This window comes from Prenolepis imparis, unplaced genomic scaffold (genome assembly GCF_030444845.1).
Source record: "Prenolepis imparis isolate NDT839.2.m4 unplaced genomic scaffold, iyPreImpa1.0 SCAF_15, whole genome shotgun sequence".
Lineage (NCBI taxonomy): Eukaryota > Metazoa > Arthropoda > Insecta > Hymenoptera > Formicidae > Prenolepis > Prenolepis imparis.
In genome coordinates this window covers 81,873-97,584 of record NW_028141173.1, presented here as the reverse complement: position 1 = coordinate 97,584, position 15,712 = coordinate 81,873, and the positions used below count along the sequence as shown (strand labels likewise).

The following is a 15,712-nucleotide window of genomic DNA, read 5'->3' as shown; positions in this document are numbered from 1 at the left end:
ATATATATATATTCACAGGCTTGTCAAGATGATTTGGAGGAATCAGCGGAAATGGAACTATCCGAAGCGAATTCGTGGAATTGCTCTGTGAGCAATGCGAATGATTCTCAAGTGAAGATGAATACTTGGCAAACGGATGAAAGTAAGGCGGAACAACAAACTTCATTTCGCCTGCAACAACCTAAAACTAGTAAATCTTATGTACCTTGTCTCGCTGATACCGGTAATTATCTCTCTCATGTATACGTGTATATATATATATATATAAGGTTTTTTTTTTTTTTTTTTTTTTTTTTTTTTTTTTTTTTGCGTAAATTGCGTGCCAAGTTTTATTAATTAAATCTTTATTTTTTCAACACGAGCAGTTTTGCAGCACGAGCCGACTATGATGCGTTTACTAGGCACTCTCGGTCATAGTACGGGATCCTCGTTAGCTATGCTTTTGGGTGAGAGTGCGGGCGGCGCGGCATCAACCACCGAGCTCGGCGACCCAGCTTCGATACCGGATGCGACGTTCCAACTCTTAACGACTCTTACGAAAAAGGCTAGCGACCCAACTCTTGTTCTCAAACCGCTTTACCACTATCTCTCTTCCTGTAAGAATTTAAGCATTATATAAGCTAAATATATATAATATTGAATTTATTGAAAACATGTAGTCAAACAAGGGGAAAAAAAAATTATCTTCGTCTTTACTGATAGAATGTCTTTCTCGAATATATCTTCAATGATGTGAACATACTATATATTATCGAACTTTGCAAAATGCATTCGTTTTGAACAATTTCATTATTTACAGCATGCGGGGAAACTGAATTAGGAATTATGCAGCTGTCCGAACCGCTTCTTTGGTATATCTTGAAGGTATTGGACAATGCATCATCGTTATCTACCTTTACCGCAATGGGTGGTGTAAAAGTGCTTTGCGAGAATCTCGTGAGATCGAGTAACAATGGCGTCACCAGTGCTTCCGCGTCATCCGGAGTGATCGCTCTTGTTATGGAACACTTGTCGAACGCGCCCAACGTGATACAGATGATGGCGAGTGGTAGCAAAAAAGGCGTCAGCTCGTTAGAAACTCAGGACGATGGTTTACTGAACTTTGCACCTCTCGGTACAATATCCTGGTTGAATCCAACCGCACAACCAGCGGATGTTCTCATACAGAATGCTACTCCTCATAAACGCGCGAGAACGCCGGCGTGGTCGTATCATTTTTATCCCGACGAGGCGTGGGTTGATCTCACCATCACTTTACCATGCGCCATTCTACTTAGAAAGGTGGAATTACAGCCGCATCTCACAGCATTGTCCAGTAAGTTTATGACATTCTAATTGCACAAAAGTTGGTGAGCCTTCACCGACAGTAAGTGTTATTTATTTGATATTTTCTTTTTTTTCCTCTTCTTTTATGTTATTTGCATTGTGTGAATAACATGTATATCAAATCACCCCCGATTAGAGAGGCTCATCAACCGTGAAACTTTAGTACACTTTAATGAAGTAATATATAATAAGCAATATATAAGATGATATCCCTTATTAAACGCAAATTCTTTTTACAATCTGCAGATTTTTTTTATTTTGAATGAATTTTTGGATTGATTTTATCTTGGCAAAAGTGTCGGAATGTTCAGTTAGTTATGAGCGATTGAAAAATTTTATAAGAGGAAAATTGAGCAAAATATTTTTTGTTAAATAACAAGAAGAACTTATGATTTTTATAATGTGTGTTTGTCTTTGATAGCATGTCCGTCGGCTGTAGCGCTTGAAGTTTCGAGAGAAAGTAATGGTCCGCTAACACCGGTTTGTCCTCCAATGCCAACGGCGGGCTTAACGTACATACGTGTTACTTTGTCCCAGCCGGAGGTCGCAACTTCCGTATTGGTGCGCTTATACAAACCTCGTGACTCGACAAACATAAATCTCAGTCAAATAAGATTGTTGGGGACCACCGCATTCGGTGAAATTAAAACGAGTCCAAATGATACAATAGACGAGGAACAACTAACGAAGACTAGGTAATGATTTAATTTTTTTTTATTTTCCCGACCGTCTAATCACGTATTTTTAATTTTTATTTAAAGCCTATTCTTAATTGTTGTCTTCATTATTATTTAATCTATCTATATTTTGTTTTATATTTCGTGTGTATACATATATTCCACACAATCGTGTTAATAGATCTGTCCATAATCTCATTAGTGTCAGTCTTACTCGACACATATAATAATACATGTAGTCAAATGGCGAATATAAGTAAAGTAGCGGAAGAATAGCAAAGTTTACACAAAGGCTCAGTAGTGTAGTAGGATAACAGTAGAAAGATTTATACAAAAGTTTTACTGTATCTTGATTGTGTTAAGAAACGCTTCTTTGTCATGCGGTACTTGCTTCAAATAACTGCATTAAAAAATATAATTATGTAACATTTTAGTTGAGACACAATTGTTTTTATTTGCTAAAGATTGCAGATTAATACTAGTATCAAATATAGATACACTCTTTCTGTGATATTATACTTGAAGAAAAAGATTTGTTTCACACATTCTTGGAACACATACACACACGTGTGTGCACACACTATACATTATATATAAAATTATTTCAGATATAAGAAAAACGTGTAGAATATATTGACGATGAGGAAAATATATTTATTTCTCTGATATTTATATTTTAAGAAACATGATAATGTAAGCGCTCATATATAATTTTGATAAAAGTAAAAAGATAAACAAGTATTAATATAACTAAATTGTAATAAGAGTAAAATAAAATAGGTTTCTAATTCTCAAAAATTTTTAAAGTTTTCTTGAGCAAGAAAAATATCATAAGAGGTATTTTTAAATGAAAAATAAAGTATTGAGTTCGGAAAGTCATTTCGTTTTTTTTGCATGAAAATGAAAGATGAAAAAAACGAAATGACTTTCCAAACAACCCAATAATTTAGTACACTCTATCTGCGCATCGCTTAATGTGAGAAATTCTTTGAAATAACAATGAAATACAATTCTCTTTTATTTGAAAGAAAAATATTTATTATTAAATATTTTATTTGGCTCACAATTCTTGTCGCAGTAGAAAAAAAAAAAAAAAAAATGAAACAACCGGATTAAGGAGTTGAAGGTTTGCGTTACGTTTATTATGTAAAATTTTGAAGAATAAATTTTTCCTAATGTTTTTTCTCTATAGCCTGGGTTGGTTGCGATTACTACATCAGTGCTTGTCGGTGAGCACATTAAACAGTAATTTAGCCATCGAGGTGCTTAATTCCGCGGCTTCAGTGGAAGGCCTGGTCGAGGCATGCTGCAATCTTTTGTTACTCCCAGCACCGTCTCTTTTTACTCCCAACTTGGAGAGGGTTCTATTACAACTTGGCTTACACTCTCGAGAGCTTGGACTTCGTCTCATTGGTCTTTTACTCAACAACAGGTCTACTCCTTTCTTTCAAGGTATCGCGCTTTGTTCTGTTTTCTGCAAATAAAATCAGGGATGGCCGTATAGGCGCAGATTAGATGATCGCCTTGTGTTGAGCTTTGCGCTTCGAGAACATATCCGAACATATCCGAACATATCGGTTATGTTTACTTAATAAAAGCATAAGATATTATGAAGAAAGAAAAAAATAATTCTTTGTTTTCTATCATGTGTTTCAATGTTTTTATTTTAGAGTTGATACGAAGAAAAATTAATAATTTATAATGAAACTAAATATTAAATGATTTATTGAGGTTATATCAAACTTAAACATTAAATTAAATTAAGAAATATAATAATTTTTCTATATTTGTGTGAGTAAAATTGATAGTAAAGCTTATTTTAATTATTAATGATTTACTTTAATTTATTTAATGTGTCTTGTGCAAAATTGGCTTATTACTTTGTCACATATGTACCAACATATGCGCTTCTCTATTCTTTATGTAATAAATAATATCTAAATAAGGGGGGAGAGAGAGAAATTCTCAGAATTAATATCAATAATCGTTCTCAAAAGTTATCTGTTGCTTAAAACAAAGGTTGCCTCTGGCATAAAATGGATATAATGGTAATCTTTTCTCACTTTTCCGAGCTTATGACATTATGGTGATATCAATTAATGTGACTCTGCTGATATTTGACAGGGGCTGTGGTGACTTCTCAGGAAACTTCCATTATACAATTGGTTGTTGAATTACTTCAGCAATTGTGTTCCATTCGGGATTCAAGTACGGAAGCTCGCATGAAAGCTGTTCTTACATGGCTGCAAATATCTGCCACAAATGGAATATCTCAAACAAATAATAATCCCAATTCCGTGAATCCACCAGCTGTATACATACACTGCGTGTCCTCTATCATTTGGAAGGCTCAACAACAGCAAAATCACAATTACGATCTGCAAGTCCTGCTAACGGATGAATTGTTCTAGTAAGACTCTATTTAAGTGCATATTTCCACCTTCATCTTTTTTAAACCCCTTTGATTAAAGCTAAGTTTATTAATCAATTTGCAATATTATTATTACATACATTTTATTTTCCATTTTGTTGCGCATTTCTATATAATATGGCAAAACTTTGAATATTATGAATGACAAGAAATAACTTTTTTTTTTTTTTTTTCGAAAACAGCTCCTTGTACAAATGGACCTTGACACTCGGAAACAACTCGGCTTTGAAACAAGCGATCGATTCTGTTTTATGCGCTTTCTGTTACGTGAGGCCATCGCTGTTAATTTTGCTTTTGGAATGGGTTCAAATACTGCCATCGAATATCGCGACGGATCCGCCGACCACATCTATATCTGACGATCGCAAGAAGAGGAGCGAGGAGCAGACGGATGATAAGAAGAATGAAATGAATGCAGAGGAATGGCACTGCCGGTTTGCGTTGCTAAAACATAAACGATTACATCTGACAGAGGGACAATTGTTGACTGTAGCCGCAGCGGCGCGTTCTCCGCCTGGTACTCAACAATTGATAGATTCCGGGCTTCCAGCGTTATTGACAGCATTGATCACAGGTTCAACTTTTTATTTCATATCTAGCTTTTATCTTTGGACAATGTATAATTTGATTTGCGATAGAATTACGAATATAATTTAATATATAATGTACGCGTTTTTTCACATACGTTTTCACACATACGTGTGTACACGTTAAGTGTAATGTTCATTGTAATATTTATGGACTATATTATATCCACTGATACACTTGTATGTACATAATTTGGTAGACATATTTTACACACATTAGAGCTTTAAAAACTTTTTTAAAATATGCTTGTTAGAAACAAAAAGAAAATTTAGAGAATTCAATCAGATTTAATTTATCTTTAAGTTATTATATCTAAAAATGTATATAGCTTGTAGGTAATGAAATAGGAAACAAATAAAAAAAATAATCTTGTACGTAATCATAATTATGCATTGTGCGCAGATATACAAAAATATAGATAAAATTGTATTTATATAATTATTAATTATAGATTGTAAAAGATAATTTTAAAATGGATTCAATAGTCGAGCTCTCCTTTATGATAATGTTTTGATATTTAGATTTCTGCAATTCGGAGAAGTTTAAAAAACAGCAGCGGAATAGTAAAATGGCATCGGGTGACAGTAATGAAAATAACGCGGATGTCTCTTTGAGCACGAGCAGCAGCGCGAAAGCAGCAGATTCCAATTCCGGCTCAAATAATTATTCTGGTAAATATAACTTGAACAAGAAGAATTTATTTCTAAATAATTTTAAATTTGTATCTTTAAAAAACTAGACTGTAAATTGTATAAAGCTATATAAAGCTATATAACATGTGACGAGACATTTTCTAGACATTTTATTCATATTAAACTATGAATTTTAAATGATAATGTTAAAAATTATGGATTTTACAAAGTTTGGAAATAAGCTATTTTTGCACAAAAAGTAATGTACGTGATATATATATATATATATACCATGTATGTATGTATGTATGTATGTATACTAATTTATTCATCTATTTATTTTTTCCAGGTGGACTGTGCATGACAAAACCAGAGAGTATAGCGATAGTGATAGAATTCTTGACACTTGTGTGTTCAGAAGGTAGAATGCGTGATTGGCTTGGTAAAGAAGGTCATGGTTTCTGGTTGCCCCTTTTATCCCTTCTTAGTAATCGTCCTATTGAAAGTCCAGCCACAGCTGCGTCAAGGTATTTACGTTCACGTTAACATGAACGTTTCAGACAATATATAATATTTCAGAAAAAAAAAAACACGTAAAGACTGCAATATCCTCTATATGATGTAAATAATATAAAACTATATAATAAATCATGTAAAGGCATCGGGACTCGTAAATTCAAGATTTTTCAACAAGTACAATTACATAACTTGGGAAATAATATTTCACGAGTTTGGCAGCTCTGTGTGCTCGCACATAACTAGTATATATAGTCTTATACATTATTCAAGTCTTCTAGATAATAAATAAAAAAAATTTCACTATTATACACATGCATATTGTGTGACATATTTTACAGTTGTTCGAAAACAAGCGCATCGTACGCATCATTGGAAAGTGCCATGATCAAATTCCTATCGAGATGTTGTTGGTGTCACTTTGCTAATCAAAAGTTACTAGCGAAACTTTTGATCGAAGTCATTTCTCAACAACGAACTACTTCAAGTAAGTGTACGACGTGATTGAATGTCGCTTGAATAATTTTAAATTGTTTTCTTTTCTCTCGTTGTAAACACGATGATGAATTAATTGATTCAAATTCATCAACCTTCATCGAATAACAAATGTTATTACATTATCATCAGATGTGCGATATCTTCATGGCATTTCTGGGTTTACGCGAAGATTAATTCTTCAATTGCTCTTGGAGGGAGAAAAGGTATTGGTTTCTGTAACATCGGAAGCTCCTATGAAAGTTTCAACAACCGCGGCTAATCATCATAGTATGCCATCTATGCCGCCGCATCCTGCTCATCCTCTCGGTCATTATCATCAATTATTATACATGTCGACGCAAGCAACAGTCGCAGATATATTACAACAAGTATCAGGTATGTTATACACGCACAGTTGTGTATTAACCAAGCGTATGGGTATTTGGAGGGGGGGGGGGATAAGAATATAATATAATTATAGTAAAAGCGTTTCTCTGAATAAAATATATAAAAGCGCACGAGTGGAAAAAGGGATGCGCAATTGTTGCGGAGAATCGGTATATTTTTTAAACCTGTGTGTATGGGCATTATAAAATTATAAAATTTATCTTTTAAGGAACGTGGCTTCTCTTGTTTCTTCCAAATACGTACAAGGGTAACGAAACAAGTTCCAACGTAGGAAATAATCGTTCTCGTGAATTGTGGGAATCCGGAATGGCATTAGTGGTAGATACGCTCAGTGTAGCTGCTGGGAACACGGCGAAAGATAAACGAGCTAAAGAAGTATCGAATAGATCGCAAGCTCGTGGTCCTATCATTAGAAAGACACGTTTAACTTCCGGTACGATATTTGATTATTAATAATACTTTATTAGGCAATTAAAAGCCCCTTTTAGAAATACACTCTTTGCTTTTTCAAAAGCAATTTTCCCTGAAAAGATGACGATACAATACATTTTTAGCGATGGGTAACAGAGGACACTCTATATCTATCTATATCTAATAAATTTGTGTGAATTTAATTGCATGTACTGTGTGTATTTAAGTTGAAAAAATATAATCTATTATTTTTCAAAAAGAATTACATACTACGCGTTTCTCACTATTGTGCTATTGCTCAACTAAATATGATCGTTGATCGCTGCTGCAGATGGAACGTCGTCAGTTGGAACAAGCAGCAAAGTCTCTACTAATAATGCGCAAGTAAATACGACGGCCAATACGACGACGAATCAGCAGCAGCAGTACCTAATACATTCATCTCGCCCAAATATCCCTCTACCACCTCAACTTACGATCGCACAACTTTTGGCAATCGCCGAGGATAGCGGAGTATCCTTGTCCGAGCCGTGCTTACATCTCATCTTGCGTCAACGTAATAAGGATTCTAAAGGTATTATATTTCTGTCGCTCTCGTCTCGCTTTCTTTTAATTTACCTACCGATTAAACTTTTTATTGACGACTAAATATTTTATTGAAATACAACAATTAAGTGTAATAATAAAAATTAATAATGCACTTAAATAAAGCATCGGAGATGTTAGCGTATTAGTACACAATTAGTTGAATTTACACAAGTATGTCTATAGCTGGCCATACACGTACAGTTTTACATCAGTTCTGAACTGCCGTCACGCCGGAACTGTGAGATTGAAACTGATGCTTTTGGCCACACACGTACACGCCAAGCTTGTCAGTCCTACACTGATTGCTAGTTGCCTTCGTGCGCTACCAGCATAAAAAGTTTTTTTTTTTTTATTCTAGTGTTTAGTCTTTTATGTTCAGTTTAAAGTAATAACTCTGCGCATGCACAGGTCAGTACAGTACTGATCAGCGCCACACACGGACAGTTTTGCATCAGTTTTAAACTGCGTCACGTCAAAATAACAAGCACGTTTGATCTATCAGTCTTGGCGTGTGAAGGGCCCTCAGTCCCCGCGTGATGGCCCCATACACGTTCAGTTTTGTATCAATTTTGAACTGTGACACGCCGCGCCTGATGTAAAACTGATACAAAACTGTACGTGTATGACCAGCTTATGAATCTTGTCAAAAGTGTATCATCCGATGATGTGTGAAGACGGATGAATCTAATAAAATATAATTAATTAAATTACAACTAGGATATATGATATATCGAGTTCATAAGATGCTCTTGTGATTAATTAGCTGTCTGCTACTTGATTGAAATTTTTACTTGTTTGTTTTACGTCGCATGTCTTCTATATATTATATTATATATTACTGTTGTTGTTTAATTTAAAATTGGATTGCTCGAATCGCGAAAACTTTCAATTGGCAACGCGCAATACGCGTTTCTAGTTTCCATCGACGTGTTTTGTTAAAAAGTGTGTTAATCGTTTGAAGGAATAGGAATATTTTTAGTCGTCGACTTTAGTTTCCGTCACGTCATTTCATTTACGCCCGCGGATTTACTACTTGCAGAAGAAGCAAACGCGACGAAGCAAAACGACAGCGAACTGTTAAACTACAGAAGCGTCGAGAGCTCGTTGGGCGTGTTCAGCGCCGGCGGTGGTTTGGCAATGCTGGCGCGTCATTTGCCGCTGATATATCCGGATCCCGGTAGGCCGTCATTCTTGGTGGAGAAGTCACCGTCACCGGAACAGACGGACGCCGATTGGGTAAAGTTGGAGACAAACGACGACATTTACGAGGCTCTGGAGGAAGGTAGAACGACGAATTGTACCCCAAAGACATCGGTTCCCGCTCCATACGTACCGCCGCACTCTCTCGCGGCCTTCGGTCTGTTTTTAAGATTACCGGGCTACGCTGAAGTACTGTTGAGAGACAAGAAACGGGCGCAATGTCTGCTGCGGCTCGCCCTCGGCGTTTCCGACGACGGCGAGGGCGGCGAGGTGTTGTCCTCGCCGTTGGCCGCGTCGTTGCCGACCCTGCCGTTCCAAGTTTTGAAGCAACTGCTAGACGCTACGCCACCGAGCACCGACGACGGCCTGGTTTTACGAGAGACGACCATAGAAGTTGGCGCCATGCTGTTGCTGTTGAATTGCCTGGCGATATTTACGCATCAGACTGGACAGAACGATGGCTCGATGGCCGAACATAAAACGAGTCAGACCGACGGCGTCGGCGTCGGCGTCGGCGTTGGCGTCGGAGGACGCAGCGATGACAATTCGCATTTATACTGGGCGAAAGGTACCGGCTTCGGTACAGGATCTACGCAACAGTCTTGGAACGTCGAGCAGGCGCTGTTACGTCAACGGTGCGAGGACGAGCATGTAACGGTGTTGCTGCAGGTTCTCGCTAGTTACATCGGGATGTCGGGAAGTGGGCAACCGCAACAGGAGTTGCCCGCTCCGTTCCCCGATTTACTCGCGCGTTCTTGTCTACTGCCGGCATTATCGTCGTACCTGCGAAATGATTCCGTTTTGGATATGGCCAGGCACATTCCCCTGTATCGCGCGGTTCTGCAACTGCTTCGAGCCATGGCTCTCTCTGGCCAATTGGCACCGCTCTTGCTACCGCGCGCCGGTAAATCCGCCGGAGATCCATCCGTAGTCTCCCTTTTGTCGAGCATGAGAGTGTGCGTAGACACGTATGTCAATAAGATTAATCGCACGAGAGGCAATAAAACAAATATGAAAGCGGTTTCCAAATATCCCGATGATACCGAACAGGACGAGGGATTGGCTACGTTGATTCCCGATATACAAGAAAGTGCGACCATAGTCCAAAACGCCACATGCCGATTATCCAGTATCGGTGAGGAATTGCCCGGATCGAGTCCAACGGTGCCCGACCTACCGTTGCGCTCGAGTCTCGAGCACCGCTATTTGGAAGTCATGAAAAATCTGCAATTTGGTAAGCTGCAATTTCTTTTGCTAAACTTTTGTCAAACTCCTTTACTCGATATACAACGTTTACATACGTAGATGTATATCTACGTTATATCATAACTGGAGTTTATTTTTGGTAAAATGGTTTAAAAATTAATATTAAAACACTTTCAAGAGTATGAAACGAAAAGTGTCGTGTCTCGTTCGTACACTCTTGATTATATTTTTCAAAATATTATTAAGGCTCCTGCATACTCGATTGCCAAGTCCGTAAAATTTGTACGACAGCGCCACATTTGGCAAAACTATAAACTATTAAGCGTGAAAATGACATAAATTATTCTTGCGACTTACAGTGTCATTTATCATTTTAGTGCAGTGTTTCTATTTTTAAAGTAATTGTTATAGTGTTAAAATATACCGAAGACTCTCATTTTGTTATAATTTAATATGTAAAAGCAAATATTTATTTCATTTCGATACCTGTCAAACAGCTGGTTTTCGTCCTTGATTAGGCTCAATTCAATTCGACATATACAATGTTATTTATTTGCTTACCTAAACAAAAGGAGAGTTTTCGGTATATTTTACAAGTCGGCTCTATCGGTTACAAATCCTATTTTATTGAAAAACATTTTTATTTTAGCGTAAGTCGCAAGAATTTTCATGGTATATTTTCTCGCTTCTGACGTCATCAATTCAAGATGGCTGCAGTGAGTATGCAGGAGCCTTAAAAAATACAATGGCAAGCTTTTTTGAAAATTTCAAAATTCTGCTAAAAATTATCTCTGTACAATTACAAGACGAATTTATTAATTAATATACCGATTAATATAATATATATATATATTTTTTTTATTTTATATGTATAATTGTCAAGAATTTTTGTGGAATTATAATGCAAGAATTTTGCGAATAGCTGTAAGAAATTAAAACTAAATAGTATTAAAGCTAATAGTACTCGTAATAATAAAGTAACGACAATTTGCAATTGGCAATTAATACTTGTGTGTTTTCCCGTTTCCCCATAGATACCTATGAAATGATTACCGAGAATCCAGACGGCGGAGGCTATAAATTCACCGTTTCGTATCACTTTGAATCAAATATGAGGGCTGCCGGCGAGAGGAGTCATCCGACACGAGTGAAAAGATTAGCCCAAGAAGCCGTCACGCTCTCGACAGCATTACCTCTATCTTACAGCAGCAGTGTGTTTGTAAGATGTGATGCGGATAGATTGGACATTATGAAGGTATTTTATCCGTTTCATTTATTTCATGTACGCACAAGACTTTTTATTAATTATCATCATGTTCAAATCAAAGGCTCTGTGTGTGTATGTGAAAAAGCGATTACATGCTTGTGACTTTTGTCACAATTGTAATTCTAATAAACGAATGTGTGTATAAAAGAAAGCAATATCTCTCACTTGTGTGTTTCAATGGTATTAATTATCGGTATTAAGGATTAAACTCGGCAACTTGTGTGTCTTTCATGTTCACCGCAATGTGACACGATGTATACGATTGTGTTAAAGGTACTCATAACGGGGCCAGCAGAAACACCGTACGCAAACGGCTGTTTTGAATTTGACGTGTACTTTCCTCCCGACTATCCTAATAGCCCAATGTTAATAAACTTAGAGACAACCGGTCGTCACACCGTACGTTTTAATCCAAATTTATACAACGACGGAAAGGTCTGTCTCAGCGTGTTAAATACTTGGCACGGTCGGCCCGAGGAAAAGTGGAATGCGCACACGAGTAGTTTCCTCCAGGTAAACTCTAGAAAATCAGACTTTTTCTTGGTTCAATTTCTTTCTTTCTTTTTTCTCTAATTTAATGAATTAAAACTTGTCCGATAATATATGTATCCAAGATTCAATAATTTTGTTGGACATATGTAGGTCTTGGTATCGATACAATCGCTAATCCTAGTATCCGAACCTTATTTTAACGAGCCTGGATACGAACGGTCACGGGGCACGTCGAGCGGTGCTCAATCTAGTCAAGAGTACAATGCGAATATTTGTCAGGCTACCGCCAAATGGGCAATGCTCGATCAAATTCGCAATCCTTGTCCATGTTTCAAGGAGGTAAGTGTGTAGTTGACCTGTAAGCAGAATTATTATATTAATCCCTAATAATAATAATAATAATAATAATAATAATAATAATTGCATTATATTATTATTATCATCATCTGCCATTTATAATCCATAAGAATCAATTTCTAAACATGTATGAATTATCAAAACGAAAAAATGTTTCGACGCTTACACGCGTCTTTAGAAAATGCGTCCCTTTCGCGTCATTATTTAAATAATAAACTTTATCAATTACTTCTTATCGTGACACAGGTTATACATACTCACTTTTGGATAAAAAGGCACGAAATCGTTGCGCAATTAGAAGGATGGATAAGAGATATGGAAATGCATGGATCAGATCGCAGATCAGGTCGTACCATTTCTCTGAATGCATTGTCTCTGAGGGTAAGCGTCACACATACGTACAACAATACATTTAGAGAACAAGAGAACAATGTTTCAAGACTTGTTCACAGACAGAGTTGTAGAGATATAGCGGAATGTTTTCTTCTTTTTTTTTTACAGAGACATTACAGGCTATTGAGGGAAGAACTAAATAAACTGCCAACACCCAAAGGATTAGAGGACTTGGCCGAACCTCTCGCATCGCCAGGCTCGCCCATCGAACTTTCAGGGACGACCCCAGGGACCCCAGGCACAACACCCAATATACCGTCGACGGGTATTGCGGCATCCGCAACTACTCCAATCACTACCAGCAATATAGTTTCAAACAGTGCGAGTAGTCACATGCATCACGACATCGATACGGACGTCGAGATGGAAAAGATGGTCTCGAAAATGTGTGAATAGCTAAAGGATGTTAATAGACATTGTTGGACATTTTGAAAAGAGTCTATTGTTTGTGTTACGAGAGATGAACAAACGGACATTGAAAATGACGATACAATAGACTGAAATCAAATACAAGAATACCCTGTGCCGATTACTGCTGAATTATGCCGCCACGATGATTATTATTGGCCCAGTCATTTAGAAAAGAAAGCAGTAACGATTCTCGACCGAATATATTATATAATGACACGCGCGATGACGATGATTACAATGATGATAGTGTGATTACAATGTAGGTAGGTAGACAAATGTAAGGTGTGGTAGAATGAGATAAAGATGAGAGAGGATTTACGATGCAGAGAAAGCGCGCGCGCTGCGCTGCGTGAGTGAGTGTGAGAGACAAAGAGCGAATGAGTAAGTGAATGAATAAATGAATGAATGAATGAATTAATTAATTAATTAATTAATTAATTAATTAATTAATAAAGTAGTGAGCATGAGTGAGAATAATGAGAATAACGAGAGTGTAAAAGGGGAGAAAGAAAGAGAGCAAAACAAATAGAAACAGAGAATAAGTAGCGCGAATGTAACAAACTCGTGCGTAGTAGATACTTTTTTATAGCCGCTGCTATAGTACGTGTACGCTGCATTCTACTACTTCGTACTATCATAAGTACTACAACTGTTATTCGATATTTATTATACATGTTCCTCGTTTATGTAGCATAACTTTACAATTAATTGCACTTTCGTGCTAATTTTGAACATCACGTTTATTGATTCCTCCTTGCTGCCAATTTCCGCGTCTTTCAAGAAACTGATATCCCAAGAACATGTAGCGAATGTAGTGAACGCGAAATGCTACTAGAAGCTTTAAGGTCAATATGTCCATTCCTTCAAATAATCTTTATCTTACGAATAATTAAAGCCTGTATATATATATGTCACACGCACATACTTTTTATATACATGCATACATACATTTTTCCCGCGTATACATTTGCGATATCTACATGTAACATCAACGCGATCCTTTTCATTTTCTTTTCCCTTCTTTCCAAATATAGATATATTTGTTTAAAGTTTTCGAACATGGTATCATTTTTTGAGTTACATTAGTAAATCTGTTTTTACTAATAAGCCTACTACTCGCTTTACGATGCACGAGATGTAATCGATAAATGTTTGACAATTTGTTGCTAAAACGCGAGCAAACGTAAAGAAGAAACAATAACGTTGATGAAACAATTGGCTCGAGGGTGCAAATAATTTAGGGTTCTGATGTAGCGGGTTATATCCTTGCTCGTGATGACCGAATCTAAACGATGATTTGTCCTAAATCTAAAGAACGAGATGACGATCTAGATACATCATTAGATATAACGTTTAATATAATAGTACGTGTTCTATGTCGATTTTGAACGAACGACTAAAATGATATCTTGAAAAACCGAAAGAATCGTTGGTTACGTTTCTTACGTAAACAAAAATTGCTCTTTGTAATTGTAACAGCTATACTTGGTACACGTAAATTTCATATGAATCGACCATATGAACGAATAAAATTACATTGTTTTGAGATAGGTTTTTTATTTCCATTCTTTATCTAATTTTATTTTTATCAAACATGTGTGTTTAATTTTTGATACTTGTTAAATGTTTAGAAATTAAATTAAATTATTAGACATTTATGTGAAAGGCCATAAATGATAAATATAATTTTTTACAAGCAAATTTTAATGTTACAAAACAAATAATCACACTAATCATAACTTGAAAAAATAATAATAAGATGACTTTTATTGTAATTGACATTTATCCATTTTTTTGCTATTCACACACACACACACACACACACATTCATTATAAACTTTTTAAATTTCGCGGTAAATATATATATGTATGAAGTTTGTGTTAGCTTTTTGGAACTAATCGAACTAATCGTGGCTTGGGATCAACTTCAGTCGGTGTATGCGCGAGTGCATCGGATCGGTTTGGTCGTTGCTTCGTCGCGTCGCGTAAAATTATTGTTACGTCGGCTTATAAAATTCGTTCGAGTTTGCGCGCGCGACATTAGCAATGCTCTGATTTGCATTTGATCTATTTTATGTAAGTTATCGGGGGGAAAAAAGTCGCTCTGTTTTACTTTTTCTTTCATGTTTCTTACAACCATATTTGCTGAGTGCAGTGATTTTTCATGCAACATTATGCAGCGAGTACGCGGTAAGTGTACATTTTCATAGAATGTAGAATAAGATAAACTTCATTAAAGTAATCTAAAATATTTCAGTATATACATATAATGAATGTGCATGTCAACTAATATAAATATATATATTTGGTGGGTTCTCGACAAAAAAATAGA

The 15,712-nt window shown here is 36.3% G+C and overlaps 2 protein-coding genes across 3 annotated transcripts in view; both read left to right on the top strand.

Annotated features, from left to right (window-relative positions):
- Positions 1 to 14,926, top strand: part of Bruce (BIR repeat containing ubiquitin-conjugating enzyme) — a 35,157-nt gene extending 20,231 nt beyond the window's left edge. For both annotated transcript variants that reach the window (XM_083055704.1, XM_083055702.1), the window contains 19 exons: positions 19 to 223; positions 366 to 596; positions 800 to 1,315; positions 1,748 to 2,021; positions 3,196 to 3,455; positions 4,128 to 4,413; positions 4,617 to 5,008; positions 5,544 to 5,693; positions 6,004 to 6,181; positions 6,512 to 6,657; positions 6,798 to 7,043; positions 7,264 to 7,488; positions 7,798 to 8,040; positions 9,094 to 10,488; positions 11,495 to 11,715; positions 12,001 to 12,240; positions 12,370 to 12,558; positions 12,823 to 12,957; positions 13,078 to 14,926. In XM_083055704.1, coding sequence (XP_082911830.1) covers positions 19 to 223; positions 366 to 596; positions 800 to 1,315; positions 1,748 to 2,021; positions 3,196 to 3,455; positions 4,128 to 4,413; positions 4,617 to 5,008; positions 5,544 to 5,693; positions 6,004 to 6,181; positions 6,512 to 6,657; positions 6,798 to 7,043; positions 7,264 to 7,488; positions 7,798 to 8,040; positions 9,094 to 10,488; positions 11,495 to 11,715; positions 12,001 to 12,240; positions 12,370 to 12,558; positions 12,823 to 12,957; positions 13,078 to 13,365 — 5,820 coding nt within the window. In that variant the 3' untranslated portion in view covers positions 13,366 to 14,926. The remainder of the gene's footprint in view (positions 1 to 18; positions 224 to 365; positions 597 to 799; positions 1,316 to 1,747; positions 2,022 to 3,195; positions 3,456 to 4,127; positions 4,414 to 4,616; positions 5,009 to 5,543; positions 5,694 to 6,003; positions 6,182 to 6,511; positions 6,658 to 6,797; positions 7,044 to 7,263; positions 7,489 to 7,797; positions 8,041 to 9,093; positions 10,489 to 11,494; positions 11,716 to 12,000; positions 12,241 to 12,369; positions 12,559 to 12,822; positions 12,958 to 13,077) is intronic.
- A 394-nt stretch (positions 14,927 to 15,320) lies between these two features.
- The window catches only part of LOC145946180 (A disintegrin and metalloproteinase with thrombospondin motifs 9), a 38,836-nt gene continuing 38,444 nt past the window's right edge, over positions 15,321 to 15,712 (top strand). The window contains exon 1 of the mRNA XM_083055683.1: positions 15,321 to 15,570. The gene's annotated coding sequence lies outside the window, so the exon portion shown is untranslated. The remainder of the gene's footprint in view (positions 15,571 to 15,712) is intronic.